This window comes from Chelonia mydas, chromosome 9 (assembly GCF_015237465.2).
Source record: "Chelonia mydas isolate rCheMyd1 chromosome 9, rCheMyd1.pri.v2, whole genome shotgun sequence".
Classification (NCBI taxonomy): domain Eukaryota; kingdom Metazoa; phylum Chordata; order Testudines; family Cheloniidae; genus Chelonia; species Chelonia mydas.
The window spans coordinates 34,092,233-34,110,333 of NC_057855.1; the positions used below are offsets into that span (position 1 = coordinate 34,092,233).

At 42.8% G+C, this 18,101-nt stretch overlaps 1 protein-coding gene across 29 annotated transcripts in view; it reads right to left on the bottom strand.

The window, feature by feature from the left end:
- The window catches only part of AGFG1 (ArfGAP with FG repeats 1), a 69,395-nt gene that overhangs the window by 40,937 nt on the left and 10,357 nt on the right, over window positions 1-18,101 (bottom strand). For all 29 annotated transcript variants that reach the window (XM_037908211.2, XM_043522063.1, XM_043522064.1 and 26 more), the window contains exon 2: window positions 10,217-10,310. In XM_037908211.2, the coding sequence (XP_037764139.1) occupies window positions 10,217-10,310 (94 nt within the window). The remainder of the gene's footprint in view (window positions 1-10,216; window positions 10,311-18,101) is intronic.

Here is an 18,101-nt window from a genome sequence, read left to right on the forward strand (position 1 = left end):
CGGGATAGGGACAGAGACAAAAAAAACAAAAATCACCATACTCCAAGGTGGTAATAGAGAGCACACAAAGTGATCTTAACACTTAGGGACTAAAAAGTATGAGCACACTGACAGATTCCTTTCATGCCATATTTCCCAGCAATTAACAGAACAGAAGAGGGGGCTTGGAATGAGTGAAGAAAAGGGGATATATAAAGAGGCCTAATAAAAATTCAAATACATTGTGCTTCTTAACGTGTTTGTTTCAGTCAGTGATAATGAATCTGGGTTATGCAGCAACAAGTTTACTACTCAATATAATGCCCCAGGAAAGCTGAAAGTGTTTAAATTGCAATAATATACTCAGTTCTCCCAGTGGGTATTTAATCTAGTCCTTTATGGTGCATAAATAATTATTACTTAGGCTATGTCTACACTGGCAGAGCTTCTTCGCTGAGAGTTTGGTTGCTGATAAAAAAGCACTTCAAGAAAATCGCTCGTGTGTGTTCACATTGTCTTCCACTGGCAGCATAGTATGTTCACACTTGCGGCACTTGCATCAGCAATGAGAGCAGCGTAACGCGTGTAGTTATCCCACAGTGCAGTTCTCCCCACTTCTGCCGCTAGGTCTTGTTGGAAGGTGGAGGGAGATCACGGGGCATCATGGGTCCGGGCTCAATACCCCATGATGGAATGCTTGGACGGAAAGCAGTGCAAGTGCTTCCATCTTCAGTTCATGGCATTTTTCAACGTCCCTTGTTTTCTGCTTGCCCCACCACATCTACCTGCAGGAATGGATCCCGCACTGATTTCCACTGCTCTGCTAGTTAGCACTAGCACATAGCACAATAGTAGTGGAGTTATTCTTGAAGTTATGAAGGCAACAGCAGTCACAGTTGACGGGCACTGTGTCCGACATGGAAAGCAGCAACACGGGATTGCTTTTGGCATTCACAGAGGAGGTGAACACAATGGAACATGGCGTTTGGGCTCAGGAAACTAGCACAGAATGGTTGGATCGTACCATTATGCAGGTCTGGGATGATGAGCAGCAGCTGCAGAACTTTCGGATGTTGAAAGCCACCTTCCTGGAACCATGTGCAGAGCTTGCCCCAGCCCTGCGGTGCAAGGACACCCAAATGAGAGCTGCCCTGTTGGTAGAGAAGCATGTGGCAATTGCAGTGTGGAAGCTGGCGACTCCAGACTGCTACGGGTCAGTCACGAACCAATTTGGAGTAGAGAAGTCGACTGTCAGTGCTGTGTTAACGCAAGTGTGCAAGGCCATTAAATCGTACCTACTGTGAAAGACCATGACTCTTGGCAACATGAGTGAAATTGTGGATGGCTTTGCAGCAATGGGATTCCCTAACTGTAGAGGGGTGACAGATAGCAGGCATATTCCAATTCTGGCACCAGACCACCTTGCAATGGAGTACATCAATCAGAAGGGGTACTTCTCCATGTTTCTGCAGGCGTTTGTGGATCACTCTGGGCATTTCACTGACATCAATGCAGGGTGGATTAGAAAGGTGCATGATGCCTGTATCTTAAGGAACACTGGCCTGTACAGAAAGCTGCAAGCAGGGACTCTCTTTTCAGACCAGAAGATCACTGTGAGGGGAAGTCGAAATGCCTACACTGATGCTGGGAGACCCTGCATACCCCTTAATGCCATGTCTCATGAAGCCGTACATGGGAAACCTAGACAGTAGTAAGGAGCAGTTCAACAGGCTAATTAGGTGCAGAATGACCATTGAATGTGTTTGGCTGATTAAAGGCATGCTGGCGATGCCTATATGGAAGGTTAGACCTTAATGAGGAAAATACTCCCATGGTAACAGCACAGAGGTGGGTAAACTGTGGCCCACGGGACCGTCCTGCCCAGCCCCCGAGCTCTCCGCCAGGGAGGGTAGCCCCCAGCCCCTCCCCGGCTATTCCCCTTCCCCTACAGCCATGCCTCCGCGTGGGCAGCACTCTGGGCAGCAGGGCTGTGCACTCCTGCAGGGCAACACGGCAGCGTGTCTGTCTCCGGTTGGGAGGCACGGCTGCCAGACACGCTGCTCTGAGCGGCATGGTAAGGGGGCCAGTCAGGGGACAGGGAGTGGTTGGATGGGGCAGAGGTTCTGGGGGGGGGGGGGAGGGGGAGGGGGAAACAGGGGTGTTAGATGGGGCAGGGGTCAGGGCTAGATGGGTCAGGGGTTCTGAAGGGGGCAGTAAGTCAGTGGGTGGGAAGTGGGAGGGGTCAGATGGGGGCGGGGACCAGGCTGTTTGGGGAGGCACAGCCTTCCCTACCCGGCCCTCCATACAATTTCGCACCCCAATGTGGCCCTTGGGCCAAAACGTTTGCCCACCCCTGTTATAGAGGCATGTTGCACACTGCATAATATTTGTGAAAGGAAGGGTGAAAAGTTTACTCAGGGGTGGACTGCCGAGGCAGAACGCTTGGCTGTTGATTTTGAGCAGCCAGATACCCAGGCTATCAAAAGGAGTGCAATGTGGGGCAATGAGAATCAGAGATGCCTTGAGGCAATACTTCGAAGATGAAAACCAGTAATGTTTATTGCTATGCGCGGGACTGTAATGGCTAATTAAATTTGGTATACTACGAAGCAGTTGTGATTGTTAAGGCCTAGGATTCAATGTAAGGAATTGATAAAAAGTGCCTGTTGATTTGCAGGTGTCATCTGCTATTGTAACTTGCATGGAAATAAATAAAAAGTGCTTACAATTCAAAGAACTTTGCTTTTATTGCCAAATAAACCACACCACCACATGCACACACAGATTTTTGGTAGGGGAGAAGGTACTGGGGGCAGGAAAGACTTTCAGAGCTAGCGTAAGTCCAGCTTTTGTTTGAAAAGCTGTCTGTGGGGGTGGAGTGTAGAGGAAAGCACGAAGTGCCAGAAAGCAGAATGGAATGTGCAGGGGGAGTTTGTGGAGCGCACGAGAAAGAGTTCTGAATGTGCTGAAGGGGAAAGCGCACACGCATCTGCTCAGTCTGGACTGTTACAAGAGACTGGAGCATGTCAGTTTGATGCTCCAAAACTTTTATCAGCCTCTCCGTAGCATCCCTATTGTACGCATCATTTTACTTTCTTTCCTGCTTGTCACTTTTCCTCCATTTCTTGCATTCAGTCTTTTCTGCCTCTGACTGAAGTGAGAATATATCTCCCAGAATATATCTTCCTTGCTTCGTCTTGGGCATTTTATCTGGCGCAGATGCTCTGCTGCTGTTGGAGGACTTCTCAAGGTCACGTCTGGAGAGGCATAATTAACAACAAACAGAAGCACTATTGTCAACTACACACAGAGCATTGAAATACTACATTAAAATACACAGCTGGTAACATACTTAGTTTCTCTGTGACCCTAGGCAAGCACATGTGCAGGAGAACACCCCAAGTATGGTGAGTGAACCCAAGGGCAAGGGCATTCTTCATTGCTGAAAAGCAATATGAAAGGGCTGTGGGGCACTTATGGGGGGCAACACTCTAAATTTTCCCACCACTTTCCACAGGTGGGGTCAACTAGGGAAGATATCTCACTCCTGAGGGGAAGCAAGGGTGCATCTGCTACATACTTGTGGCTTCTGCCCCAATCCCTATGCTGCTTGCCTGTGTGCAGCCTTTAGCCCTGCCCAAGTAATTGCAGAGTGGCACAGGAAAGCGTCTCTCAATGGGGGAAGGAACAAAGCAGCTCTGCCAAGTAATCTCTGGCAGAGGATTGCTGAGTACCTCCAGGACAGTTTCCTAGAGGTCTCTCTGGAGTATTCTTGTGAAATCTTGGAGTGCATCAACTCCCTGTTTCGTTGTACTGCCTCGCTGTGCAGGGAAGTGCCCGGCACACAGAAACACAGCCAGCCTTGTATATTTCTCTGCCCTCTCCTCTCCTTGTTCTGGCTCGCCAGAGAGCAACTGCTGAGACTGGCTAGATACCTCTAGAATAGCGAGCAGCTCCTGACTGGATGCACCACCAGGCAACTCTGCCGTGGGCTTCACATCTTCTTCAGTCTCCACCTCGTCATTAATGGACTTCCTCCTCTGGGTTAGGTACACTTTCTACTAGCTTCAGACATGCCGAAGTATCCACAAGTGCTCTTGGCGGTGGAGGTGGGGTTGCCCTCTAGGATAGCATCCAACGCCTTATAAAAATGGCAAGTCTGGGGAACAGTACTGGAAAGAAAGTTTGCCTCCCTTGCCTTGTGGGATGCGTTCCTCAGCTTCTTCACCTTTGCTCTGCGCTGCAGTGTGTCCCACTCAGATCCCTTTTCGCACAAGCTCCACACAAGCTGGCAATAGGTATCGAAATTCCTATGGCTATAGCAAAGCTGGGACTAGACAGCCTCCTCTCCCCAAACACTTATCAGATCCAGTGGTCCAAGAGTGAGATAGTTTGCTGCACGGAGAAGCCATAGCCACGTGGGAGGATGCGATGCGAGCTCTCCATGCCGAGCAAACAGAAAGGGGAATTTCAAAATTCCCAAGGCTTTAAAGGGGGAGTGGTGGAAGGTGGTTTATGTGGGGGCAGGGCAGCGGAGTTGAAAATGCTCACCAAAGTGGTCAGGATGGGCATTGTGGGACACCTTCTGGAGGCCAATAACAGTGCTAAAATTAAGCATGGTGTCTACACTGACACTACAGCAATAAAGCCTTGGCACAAAAAGCCTTGACTCTCATCGAGGTTTTGTTTTGTTTTTTTTAACAGCGCTGCAATTGACTAGTTTCATCGCAAAAAGTGGCTTTGCAATGTGTACACCTCTGCTATTTCATCACCAAAAGCTGCCTTTTGGCAAAAAAAAGCTTGGCAGTGTAGACCAGCCCTTGGAATTAGGGGCTCATATACGTTAATTACCACATAATAAAGAGAACTAGTCTAAAACAAAGATTAAGGAGCCAATCATGTTAAATATGGCATTACATTTCTTGCCAGATACAAGCGGGTGAGAGAAGAACAAAAAAATAACCAATCGTTGCAGCTGTTATTGGTGTGTGCTGTAGGTAGTCAAAATGTCTGCCACCAATTACAATTGGAATGACAAACATAGTTAGGCAACAATCCAAATTAATTTTCAATGGACGGTGCGTACATCCTACAACAACATTCATGCTTATTTTATTAGCTTTTAAACAATTCAATACTTGTTAGTCAAGACCAGACTTCTCTTTTTTCGTCTCAATATGCATTATATTATTCTGTCCAACACTACCTTTCCATCCCATGTACAAGCAAAGCTAACAACTTGAGTGAGTTAAATTTTTATAACATGCCACTGAAAATGCACCCAACTGTTTCACGTCTAAGTCACAAGTTAGGATGGATTACTCATGGATTTGGCCTTCTAAAGAGCTGGACAAGGCCACCTTAAATCACTAGACATTGTTACAGGTCAGGCATTTCCTTTAAAAAATATTTTTAAATGAATTTTTGATTGACAAAATTGAAAAGAATCATTGTTCAGACACAAAGGTCAAAATTTAAGATAAAGTGCCAGAAGACAGATTTAAACATCTACTTGCCCTGATTTCCAGTAAACAGGTAGAACTGGGAAAGTTTTTTGGAATGGAGTGTTTAAAATTAGATATCTAAAATCTTAGACAGCCAACTTCTAATCAATTTTGTTAAAGAGCCCTGCAAAGCAACAGCATTGATATAAGAAACTGTCCAACAGTTTTCCTACGAAATGATATTATTTCTTATTTCTGCTTTCAAGATGTACATAAAATGTGCTACTTTGTGCAGCAAATTAGGCCAATAAAGTAAGCTTTTCATTGGGATACTCCAATTTTCTCCAGAAAGCAGACAGATTCTGGACTATTTTATATCTCAAGAGGACAACAGGAAAAAAAATGCTTATTTTAACAAATCAAGTATATTTTAATTGTTCCATTATTTTTTTTTTTTGACTAAAACATTAAAGCACTATCCAAGAGATGCTCTGTAAACAACATTTATACTTCATCTAAGTTTACTTAACTTATACTAAAGATATTTACTCTTGTTGATACTTCACCGCTAAGGACAAGCTACTGTGTCTCTAAGGCAACCTGAAACTAATTTACCCAGTGAGGCCCTCTGGTTTCTGGAGCAGCTTTGTTTAAGTCAAAGCAGCATTTTGAAAAGGGAACAATACAGTCAGCACAGTGATCCCCATGTTACTTGTTTTGATATTAAATTCAAGCTATGTTGTCCCATTCAATTTTCAACATACTGAAGACTTTTGGACTGATAATACAAGGGCAACACAGAAGCAATTAAAACAGACAGTGGGGTTTGATGGTTTTGGCACCTTAAAACGGACTTTAGTATTATGGGTGAAACATTAGCTGTATATTTCGCTATAAGAAAAGGAGTACTTGTGGCACCTTAGAGACTAAAATTTATTTGAGCATAAGCTTTCGTGAGCTACATCTCACTTCATCGGATGCATTCAGTGGAAAATACCACTGAATGCATCCGATGATGTGAGCTGTAGCTCACGAAAGCTTATGCTCAAATAAATTTGTTAGTCTCTAAGGTGCCACAAGTACTCCTTTTTCTTTTTGCAAATACAAACTAACATGGCTGCTACTCTGATTTCTGCTAGTTATCTTCATGTAGTAAAAGAGCAGTTATCTGCACCTCTTAGCCACTGTTGCAAACTTTTGAAGACACTGAAAGTGTGAACAGAATATAGACCAATGAAAAGCTTTCTTGGCCATCGTAATATTTTAAATTAAACTTTGATTCTAGAACATAATGCTATGAACAAGAGGGTGGTATCTGTAGCAAATTCCATGATCAGAGTTTTACACTGTGATCAGAACATTCAGAGCCCCAGCTACACCCCCAAACCAACACAAAGCTACATTTTATAACGTATTCAAGCCCTGACTTGAAGATTTGTGAAACTGCAACACGATTCTGATTTAAATGTTTGATTTTAAACAGTTACGAGCCAAACAATTTCATAATTAGACTAATAACTTCAGATTTTGTTCAAGTCGGTCTAGAAATGATTGCTAGTCAAACTCTTCAGAAAGTGCTATGTATCACCACAAAAAAAAGCAGCTTTTTAAAAAAGAAGATTTTCCTACTTTCATTCTTAAAGCTGAACCAGATTGTCAAAGAACATGCTTATATTTTGTTATAAAGGATGATCATTTTAGGGCTGTCAATCAGCTAACTCATGCAATTAACAAAAAATTAATCACGATTAATCAGTTTCAATCGCACTGTTAAACAATAATAGAATACAGACTGAAATGTATTGTAAATATGTTTCGATGTTTTTCTATATCAAATATATTGATTTCAATTACAACTCAGAATACAAAGTGTATAATGCTCACTTTATATTTATTACAAATATTTGCACTGTAAAAGTGATAAACAGAAGAAATAGTATTTTTCAATTCACTTAATAGAAGTATCACTGAATCACAGAATATCAGGGTTGGACCTCAGGAGGCCATCTAGTCCAACCCCCTGCTCAAAGCAGGACCAATCCCCAATTTTTGCCTCAGATCCCTAAATGGCCCCCTCAAGGATTAAACTCACAACCCTGGGTTGAGCAGGCCAATGCTCAAACCACTGAGCTATCATTCCCGCCCCCCCATTCCCCCACCATACTGTAGTGCAATCTCTTTATGGTGAAAGTGCAACTTATAAATGTAATTTAAAAAAAAAAAAAAACTGCACTCAAAACAAAGTAAAACTTTAGCGCCTACAAGCTTCATGCTTACCTACATGCTTCCATGCTGAAGATCTCGTTTTAAAAAAAAAAAAAAAAAGTGTTAATTAAATTTGTGATTGAACTCCTTGGGGGAGAATTGTGTCTCCCCTGCTCCCTTTTACCCGCATTCTGCCATATATTTCATAGCAATTATAGCAGTCTTGGATGATGACCCAGCACATGTCATTCATTTTAAGGACACTTTCACTGCAGATTTAACAAAATGCAAAGAAGGTACCAATGTGAGATTTCTAAAGATAGCTACAGCACTCATCCCAAGGTTTAAGAATCTGAGGTACTTTCCAAAATCTCAGAGGGATAAGATGTGGAACATGCTGTCAGAAGTCTTAAAAGAGCAACATTACAATGCAGAAACTACAGAACCTGAACCACCACCAAAAAAAAAAAAAAATCAACCTTCTGTTGGTGGCATCTGACTCAGATGATGAAACCGGACATGTGTCAGTCCGCACTGCTTTGGATCATTATCAAGCAGAACCTGTCATCAGTATGGAAGCATGTCTTCTCAAATGGTGCCCGAAGCATGAAGGGGCACACGAATGTTTAGCATATCTGGCACAAATACCTTGCAACACCAGCTACAAAAGTGTCAAGTGAATGCTTATTCTCACTTTCAGGTGTCATTGTAAATAAGAAGCAGGGAGCATTATCTCCTGTAAACGTAAACAAACTTGTTTGTCTCAGCTAGTGGCTGAACAAGGAGGAGGACTGAGTGGACCTGTAGGCTCTGAAGTTTTACGCTGTTTTGTTTTTGAGTGCAGTTATGTAACAAAAAACCCCTACATTTGTAAATTGCACTTTCACAATAAAGAGATTACAGTACTTGTATGAGGTGAACTGAAAAATCCTCTTTTGTTTATCCTTTTTACAGTGCAAATGTTTGTAATAAACATAAAGCAAGCACTGTACACTTCGCATTCTGTGATGTAATTGAAATCAATATATTTCAAAAATGCAGAAAAACATCCAAAAATATAACAAACTTCAATTGATATTCTATTATTGTTTAACAGTGAGATTAATCACAGGGTTTTTTAAATTTTTTGATAGCCCTAATCATTTTTAGTGACTTGCCTTGTCAACATTCTCTTGAAGCATAAGTAAGTAGTCTCTAATCCAGTGGTCTCCAACCTTTTTATGCACAAGATCACTTTTTGAATTTAAGTGCAACTCAGGATCTACCCTGCCCCTTCCCCAAAGCCCCGCCCTGCTCACTCCAACACCCTCTCTGCACCCTCACTCACTTTCACTGGGCTGGGGCAGGGAGTTCAGGTTCGGGAGGGGGTGTGGGCTCTGTGTTTGGACCAAGGGGTTCAGAATGCAGAAGGGGGCTGGTTCCAGGATGAGTCTGGGCAGGAGAATGGGGTGCGGAAGGGGGCTCCAGGCTGAGCTTGGGGCAGGGAGGTGGGGTGCGGGCTTCCGCCAGGTGGCACTTACCTCGGGTGGCTCCCGGTCAGCAGCGCAGCAAGGCTAAGGCAGGCTCCCTGCCAGGCCCCTGACCCACGCCACTCCTGGAAGGGGCCAATGCACCCCTGTGGCCCCTGGGCGGGGGGGGGGGGGGGGGGGGGCGCGCGGGTACTGGCTCTGCGTGCTGCCCCTCTGCAGGCACTGCCTCTGGAGCTCCCATTGGCCACAGTTCACCGTTCTCGGTCAATGGGAGCTGCGGGGGGAGTGACTGCAGCAAGGAGCAGCGCAAAGACCCCTGCCCCTCCGCAGGGGCCTACTGGCTGCTTTCGGGAGCAGCATGGGGCCAGGGCAGGCAGGGAGCCTGCCTTAGCGGCAGTCCCACTACATCACCAGCCGGAGATCACGATCAACCTGGGAGAGTCTTCAGGATCAGCCAGACGATTGCGTTCGACCAGTTGGCGACCACTGCTCTAATCCATAATGCTGTAATACTTCCACTGTGGGCTCCAATAAGTTCTCTGCCCCTTTCCTTCTGTTACCCTTCCTCCCCTCAAGGGCTTCAGGAACTGATTTTACTGACTTTTTGCCATGTGCACTATAGATATAAGAGCATGCAACAGATTTATTCTGTTTAAGATTCTTTGTCTTCAGACACTGGTGATGCCTTCAGTCTCCATGGATGGAGCTTACAGGGCAGGAAAATAAGAGTGCATACTGCATCTCTCAGGAACACACAGCAGAAGGTAATAGGAGTTGCAGCATAACGGACTGACATACTTCAAGCACCTGACTAGACTTTCTCCAAGCCAATGGAGGGGAAATGGACACCTAAAAAGAAGGGTAAAGGTTCCAGCTGTATGACCCCAGGTCTCTCCTGGTTAGTGAATAGTGCATTAATTGATCAAAATCACAATGTTTTCCCATGGTAACTGAAAGAAATTCTCTTTTTTAAAATGTCCATTCAGAAGATTGAATTCTTCAGTCTACTTTTGGGCTGCAGCACTCGTATGTCCTCTAGAGAAATTCTTAAAATCAAATATTGGAACAAATTAAGTCATTCACCAAACATTAGGTATTCTACAATAAATAAGCACTTACTTCATTCCCATGTTTCTGCAGAAATTCTATTTCCTGTTGCGTGAATGTGGTCATGGAGATAGATTTAACCCTGTGGGGTGGATTTAAACCTCTCCTAAAGAAGTAGAACAAATGTTTGTCAGTATTCTGAAAAATCAAAAAGTAATATCACTTCTATATTTCCAATAAGCTAAAAAACAATTTAAATTAAAATATGGTTTAAAGAGCTGGGCTTGGGAAGATATGCAGTGAAACTACAGCCAACCAACCTACTGAACCCTGAATGGTACTGTATATTGAATATACTACACACAAATTACATTAAAAGAATGTTGAGCCTGCAAAGTCAATCCCCATATTTGCTTGTGCAACCTTAATTTTGCCTCTTTGTTAATGATAGGTTTTTGTTACATAACTTTTTTTCCTACAGTCCAAGTGTCCCTCCCTCAGCAACTCATCCAATCTTCTTTCCCCCCCACACCTCAGCTTCTTCTCCCAGTCCTTGCCCAGCCAGTCCCAGTTCTCCCTGCTCCTTTCCCAATCTTGCTTTTTGTCAGATCTTTGACCTCTCCCCAACCCTACCACTAGTCCTCAGTCCCAGTCATTTTGCCTAGTCAATTTCAGCTTCCATCTCCACCTGCCAGTCTCCCTGACCACCCTGTCTTTGCTCCGATTTAGTCCACCCTCCATCCCCATGTCTGCCTTATTCCCTCTGCATTCAAATCCAGGCAGCTTCTTCCTTCACACTGCCTGTTCACCAGTGGGGGAAATATGAGACCACAAGAGAGGCACTTTACTTTCAGTTCCAGTGCCCAGACCAAGATCCAGCACAGCTCCAATGGAAAGTCTCATTGAGCTCCAAAGTAGAACATGCTCAGTGCCAACAGAATCTGAGAATTTAGCTGCTAAAATGAACCTATATGGAGCATGCGTAAATCACAATTTTTCAAAGGCTTATAATTTGGCCAAATTTTCATGAAAACAGCCAACAACACATTCCTAACAAAGGCTACACCCCTGCTCCCACCCCCATTCCACCAAATGTAAAGTCCTTGCACCAAAGCATAGGTGCACTAGAGCTGCTGAAAGATACCACCACCAGAAATTTTAACATAAAATTACACTTTCCCCTCCAAAATGACTGAAATTTCAAAAAAAGATCAGCCTTAGACAGTCATCTGACATAGAAAATTCCAGCCCAAAGTTAAAACGCTTCCATAGTTACAAAAAATTGAAAACAGGATCTTATAATGGGAAGCGTCCGGCAACCTTAGTAACAGACATGCTACAAACCCTGCCGGTAATATTAGAGATCATGTTTAAAAACATTTATGGTTTTGCAAATAGGGAACAATCATTTTAACTGGAGCCTTCTAATGTAATGTATGCACTGGATATGCAAGTGGGTTAAAATGCCTTTTGCTTTAGCTACACTACACTCTTGCATCCGATGCAATAATTTATACTAATACAGAGACCAATCTAAAAAAAAATGATGTTGGACAACAGTAGTTCAGTGTGAAGCTCTGGATGAGGTTTTGGTTTGTAGCAACAAGGTTTTGTCAACATTAATCTAGTGTTTTTGCTGTTGGAGTTCCAACTGCAAAGGACACCAGCCCACTGAGGAAGTGATTCAGAAGTAAGGATCATAATACAAGCTTCTAAGTACTCCTTGAGAGGCTACTCCTAGGAGCTTGTGGCCCCTTTTGTTCAACTTTATTAACTATGCAACAATCTTGAAGGACCTAACTCAAGATATGAGGTGCCAATCCAGCTTGAGGGATAAATTCTGTTTTGCTTGAAGGAGCCATTAGATTTATTTATTTATTTGCAGGTGGAGAGGTTTTGGGTGGAATGGAAGTTACTCAAGGGTTTTGTTTTTTTATATTATATATTTGTGCTTGTAGTAATTCCCGTTTTGGGGATAGATGGAAAAAATTAAACAGAACATTTAACACATTAGCCAAGATGTACATATTTCATTATTATTAGTTTGGTATAAAAAGGGAGTGACTGATATATTTCTACTAATACAGGTTAGATAATAAAGTTTGTTATTATTTGTTTTTGGTATTTAACATTGGTGTTTTCAAAGCCTGACTCAGGCTCCCTTTAAACATGTTTTTTACAAAAGCAAGTGACCCCAGTTAAGTATTAGACTGTAAACTCAATAATAGTTCCCCTTACAAAGAAAATTATTATTTCCTTTTGACCACACTGGAAAAGACGATTGATAAAAAGCAAAACAATTCAGTGGATGATAAATCAGAAGTTCCGAAGGATTTTTTTTTCCTGTTAGACCTCTCTCCTGTAAGGATGAGATTACTTTAGCAATTTGGGGTTGAGATGCCTAACTACGGATTTGGGACGCACCCACACTTCAAAACGCCTGCTGGTCTTATTTTGCTGCAAAACATCAACCTGAATCTTACCAAGAGAAGTAAACAATTTACAGTTTAATTCCATACCCAATTACATCAAACTCAAAATATTTCTAGTGTTAAGGGAGTTTCTCCACTCTGAGAACTAATCCTAATTGTGATGAAGTGAAATAGTCACAGCTCCCTGGAATGATCATTGCATCCCACATTTTGGCTGCACAGGCCCCAAAGTAAGTTCAGATGGTATTAGGGATTAGAGGATCAATTTAACCATATGTGTTGCCATAAAGTGAATAGCTTCACCAATATACTAAACCAGTGGTTCTTAAACTGTGGGTCGTGGCTCAGGTTACAGGCCCCCTGCCTGGGGCTGAAGCCCTCGGGCTTTGGTTTTGAGCCCCACACACACCCTGGGGCAGTGGGGCTTGGGCGGGCTCAGGTCCCTCCTCCTGGGGTTGTGCAGTATTTTTTTTTTTGTCAGAAGGGGTTGCGGTACAATGAAGTTTGAGAAACCCTGTACTAAACCACATGGGTGGCGAGTTCTATGGGCCCGTGGTGCCTGAGCATCAGGAATATTCCTGCCCCGGAGCCCGGCTCCAACAATGTTTGAGGCCCGGTCTCTCCCTCAGCCCCACCTTACACTCCTGGGACTCCCAACTGGGCAACTTGAAATGGCGCAGGGCTCCCACCCACAACCAGCTGCGTAGTGGAGCTGAGTGGCTTCCTGCCTGCTCGCTCCAAATGGCTGCCAGCCCCTCCCTGTGGCTCTTGGGTGGGGTGGGTCTGTGTCTACATGCGCTGCTCCCGCCCCAAGCGCCCCATAGGAAGCTGCGGGGGCAGCGCCTGGGGGTAGCAGCATGCGGAGGCCCCCTGGTCTGCCCTGCCTAGGAGCCCCAGGTAAGCACTGCACCCCCCACCCCCTCCCAGAGCCTGCACCCTGACCCCCAGCCCAGAGCCTGCACCCAAACTCGATCCCAGAGCCTGCACCCCTCACCCCCTCTTGCACTCCCACCCCAAAGCCTGCACCCAGCACCCAAACTCCATCCCAGAGCCTGTACCCCAGGTCCCCTTCCACATCCAAACTCCCTCCCAGAGCCAACCTCTCACACCTTCTGCACCCAAACTCCCTCCCAGAGCCTGCATCCTGCACCCCTCCTGCACCAGCCCAGGGCCTGCACCCCAGACCTCCTCCCCCCCCACCCAAACTCCCTCCCAGAGCCTTAGGCAGGTGAGGGGCAGAGTTTGGGGGGGCGGGCTCTGGGCACCACCAAAATTTCTACAAACCTGCAGCCCTTGCTAAACCATTCTCATGTGCTTCATCAAGTATGATATACCCAGTTGTTTCAAGAAAGTGACCTGGCAGTCTTTACAAAACAGTTGAAGTTATCAGAAAACATGTTATGCTTTAAAGAAGAGAAAGTAGGGATGCAGGACACTTTATACACTACAACAGCCCCCAGTTCCAGCCCTCTAGTTTCACAAAAAGAAACTCACTTTACTTCCTCGTTGGAAATAATTCAAGCTGGTATCTGGGAAAGAAGAAGGGATAAATATTGCTCTATTTGCTGAGACAACCAATCTGAGGGAATGCAAGTGTACACTCAAGCCATTCCAAATGTTTGAGGTCCAGCTGACATGGGCAAGAATGAATCTTGGGCTTGCATGGTTGGACACACATTACAACAGGGAAAAAAAAATGGGAAATATGTTCAAGTGTACACATTTATCTATAGACCTACAGAGAGCGAGTCACTTCAGCTCTATTCACGTGCAAATACCATATTAACACAGCAAACTCATCTACTTCTGTGATTAGACTAGCATTTCTGCCCTTCATTTTGGTTACCATTGCTACAAGAATCTCCTGCAGCCCATAAAACCCAAGACTGGTCCAAAGATAACATTTGGCTAATTACTGACCAGTTGTCAAAAAACAGACAAATATTTTAAGCACAAATTAGAACAGTCACAAAAAAAAGTAAGACTTGGTGGTCTCCAGTAGCCCTAGCCTTAGGTATTTTTGCTTAATTACAAAAACAAATTACCGAACTAAGTTATTTTAACTAGAACAATGAAAAACAATGAAATGAAGTTCTAGAAAATTAAAGAATAATTAATTTTACAGGTTAGCATTTAAATGTGAATGGACTTCAAGACTGAACAGTTACAAAAGAAAAATTAAACACACAGCAATTATGCAAGAAACAGTCATTTTTAAATGCACTTATGCTAGGTAGGTAGCCAACTCTACAAGCATCTTGCTTTTTGTTATTTTTCTTTACCAGCTTCAACTGCTATATTTACATCTTTGTCGTCAAATTCATCAGCGTCCCCTTCTTCCTCTTCGTCTCGTGATTACTGAGTCATCTTTTCAGATGCCATTTTCTTCTGTAATCTTAAATTGTGATTCACAGTCACCAGCTTCCCAGCAGTGAAGGTCTTCAGTCTATTCCTGGTTTTTGAATGGACGAATCCCCAAACTGACCAATTTCATTCTACACATGCAGCAGTACATGGACATGTTAAAAAATTTCTGCCACCACAGCGAGAGTGCAAGGAGGACACCCCTTTCCATCACAATGAAGGAGCAAGGTGTTTTGATTTAACTGCTGGGACTGCACTCCACATTGCTTTGCAACTGAACGGGCCACTTCTTGCTTTATAGATTTTCTACCTCCATCAGCACTGTTTGTTCATTCATTTGGATATCCTTTGAACATTTCAAACAGCCATTAAGAGGTCACCTAAGCTGAATTACATTAGTCTTCAGAAAGGGCTTGCCCTAGAAGCATGGATCAAGAAGGTAGGCAGTATTATGTGCAGGAACGACCACCTGATTTTTCAATGATATTTTGTCTATAATCTTTTTCTCTTCAGATTTTGTAAGTGGACTGTTCTTTTCACAGTCCACTACACAAATATGTTTCTTAATATTCAGGAACCTGTTTTTGGCTTCATACAATGTAGAACTACTATTTTCCATATTCTGAATGGACTGAGCTACAGTTTAGGCAAAGAGATGAAGGGGGACATGACCCCACCACTTCTTCAACCGAGGGCTGACTGAAGAGTCTTCTTGCATATCTGAAATTCTTTGAGGCATTTAACAGCAGATAGCCTTGTTGTGCTAGATGGGTTACTCAAAATGGGTAAAACTGAATGTTGTACTAAATTAAACAAGTACCATTTTTCAGTATGTTTCTGAAAAATTTCACACTGCTCTTCACTTGTGTCATGTCACAGAGAGCGGTCAGATCTTCAACATCACCAATGAGAAGCCACGTTGTAAGGACAGCACATCCGTCATAGGGTTTGGATAACTCATTTATCAACAAAGCCCAAGCAGCTTTCATATCAGCCACATTGTCAGTTAACGGAAATAACCTTCTGGGAACCAATTCATTGATTATATTTTTCAACTGGTCACCAATTTATTTGGCTATGTGCTAATCCTCAATTGTGCATCAGAATAAGTAAAGCACTAGTTGTGAAGTTCTCATGAAGTTGATGGTACCCTCATTGTGAATATTGCTACATCCATCAGACACCAGAGACAGCTTGTGCAATATGAACGTCAATCCTCTTTCACATAATCTGCTTTGGCATTCGGAAGAGTTCCAGTAAGCCATTTCCTACTCAGTACTTTGAAAATCTTTTAAGCTAGAAATTGTTGTAAATTACATCCAATTTATAACTATATGAAATGGTGTATTGCTGGCATAAATACCTCTGGCAAATATATGGTCAAGTTGGTTCTTCTGGTCAAAGGATATTCTCGCTGAAAAAACTTGTTAATTCCAACTTGAAGATCAGAAGACTTCCCAGGAGTAAGTTTTCAACGCTGAAACTTATTAGAAGATGAAGAAATAGAACTAGCACCACTTTCATTGTCACTCATATTACTGCCTTCAGCAAACGACTCCATGCTTTGTGGTGATGCTGCCAAAGACGAAGCAGAAGGAGAATGCAGAGAAGGAAGAATTTTGCTGCAAAACAGTTTTCCCTTTCTTGCCATTTGACTGCAATAAATCTTTGCCAGTAGACAGACACATCACTGAACACATCACAAGAATTCATGTTTCTCCATTCAATCTACATGTCACATACACAGAACAGAACCTGCACTCAGCTTTAACAGTTTTTCCATGTTCATGTTTAGTAAACAAATTTTCCATATAAATTTTTTTTTTGGCTTTCCCCAAATCTACATAATTTATTAGGTCTCTGTTATTAATGTTTCACTACTTCTGGCATGCTCTTGTTCTCTGAATTTCAATCACCCAATAGCCACCGACTTCTATTTCTAGTTGCTGCAGTTCCAGAAGATTCCATCCATCAAAATATTTTTTGATATGCTGCCTGTCTGCCAGCCCCCAGGACCAAACAAACAGTTAACAGACTGGCTTACCAACCCTCCTTAGTCATATTTTACCATCAATACCCAGTCTTAGCCCTTGTCACAAAAAAAAAATAAATAAATAAGAACCTATGCATGCATGCCAAATAAATGTAAGTACTGAGGCACATGTCACAGCACCTTATTTTCCAAGCTTTCCCACTTTTTACATCACTGCCTTGTTTTTCACAAAGGTCTTCTCCTACAACCCTGCTGTCCTTTAATTGTGATCACATCTGTTTCTGCACAGAAGCACCAGCATGGTCCTAATTAAAGAAGGAAGATTACTCACTGGGAGTTTAGTTAATGCTGATGTACGAGACTGAGAGAATGAAATAGATTCTTTCCAAATTTTTTGTCACTATAGCAGTGTTGGTCATGTGTAAAAAGTAATCTACACCATCAGAAGCAGCATATATGACAAATTATACATAAGGTCAGACCTCAGAGTAAACAGTTCCATTTTTATATAGTGATAACTAAAGATTCCATGGTACTTTAAATAGCACTATTGTACCTAGTACTCCCTTCAGTAAGGCTATGCCTATACTACAGCGTTTCCGGTGAAGACTCTTTAAGCCAACAGGAGAGAGCTCTCCCATCAGCTTAATAACTCCTGCCTCCGCAAGAGAAGCTCTCCCCGACATAGCGCTCTCCACATCGGCGCTTAGGTTGCTATAATTTACATCACTCAGGGTGTGTATTATTCATACCTCTGAGAGATGTAAGTTATATTGAAGTAATATGCAGTGTAGACATAGCCTAAGATAGTTTATTTACAGATTCTGGTCTCCAAAAACTATTGATAGGATATGACTGTTAAATATTCCACATCAGCGTATAAAACTTAATTTGGAAAAGTCTGATAGACATCTCACATAAAAAGTGTTAAATAAAGCATGCTCTATATTAAACATGGAATTATACAAAATGTGTTAAATGGATAATTTAAACAAATATGAAAAGTTTTAAATTGAAAATGCATCTTACAATTAAAGTTAATAAAAAAGCATGTTCAATACAAAGCAACATTTAACACTCAGTACTTGCATTAACCTCATTTATAAATGCATCGTTACCAGGAGATTTAAATGCTGTTTCCACCTGATCATAATACTTTTGCATATCT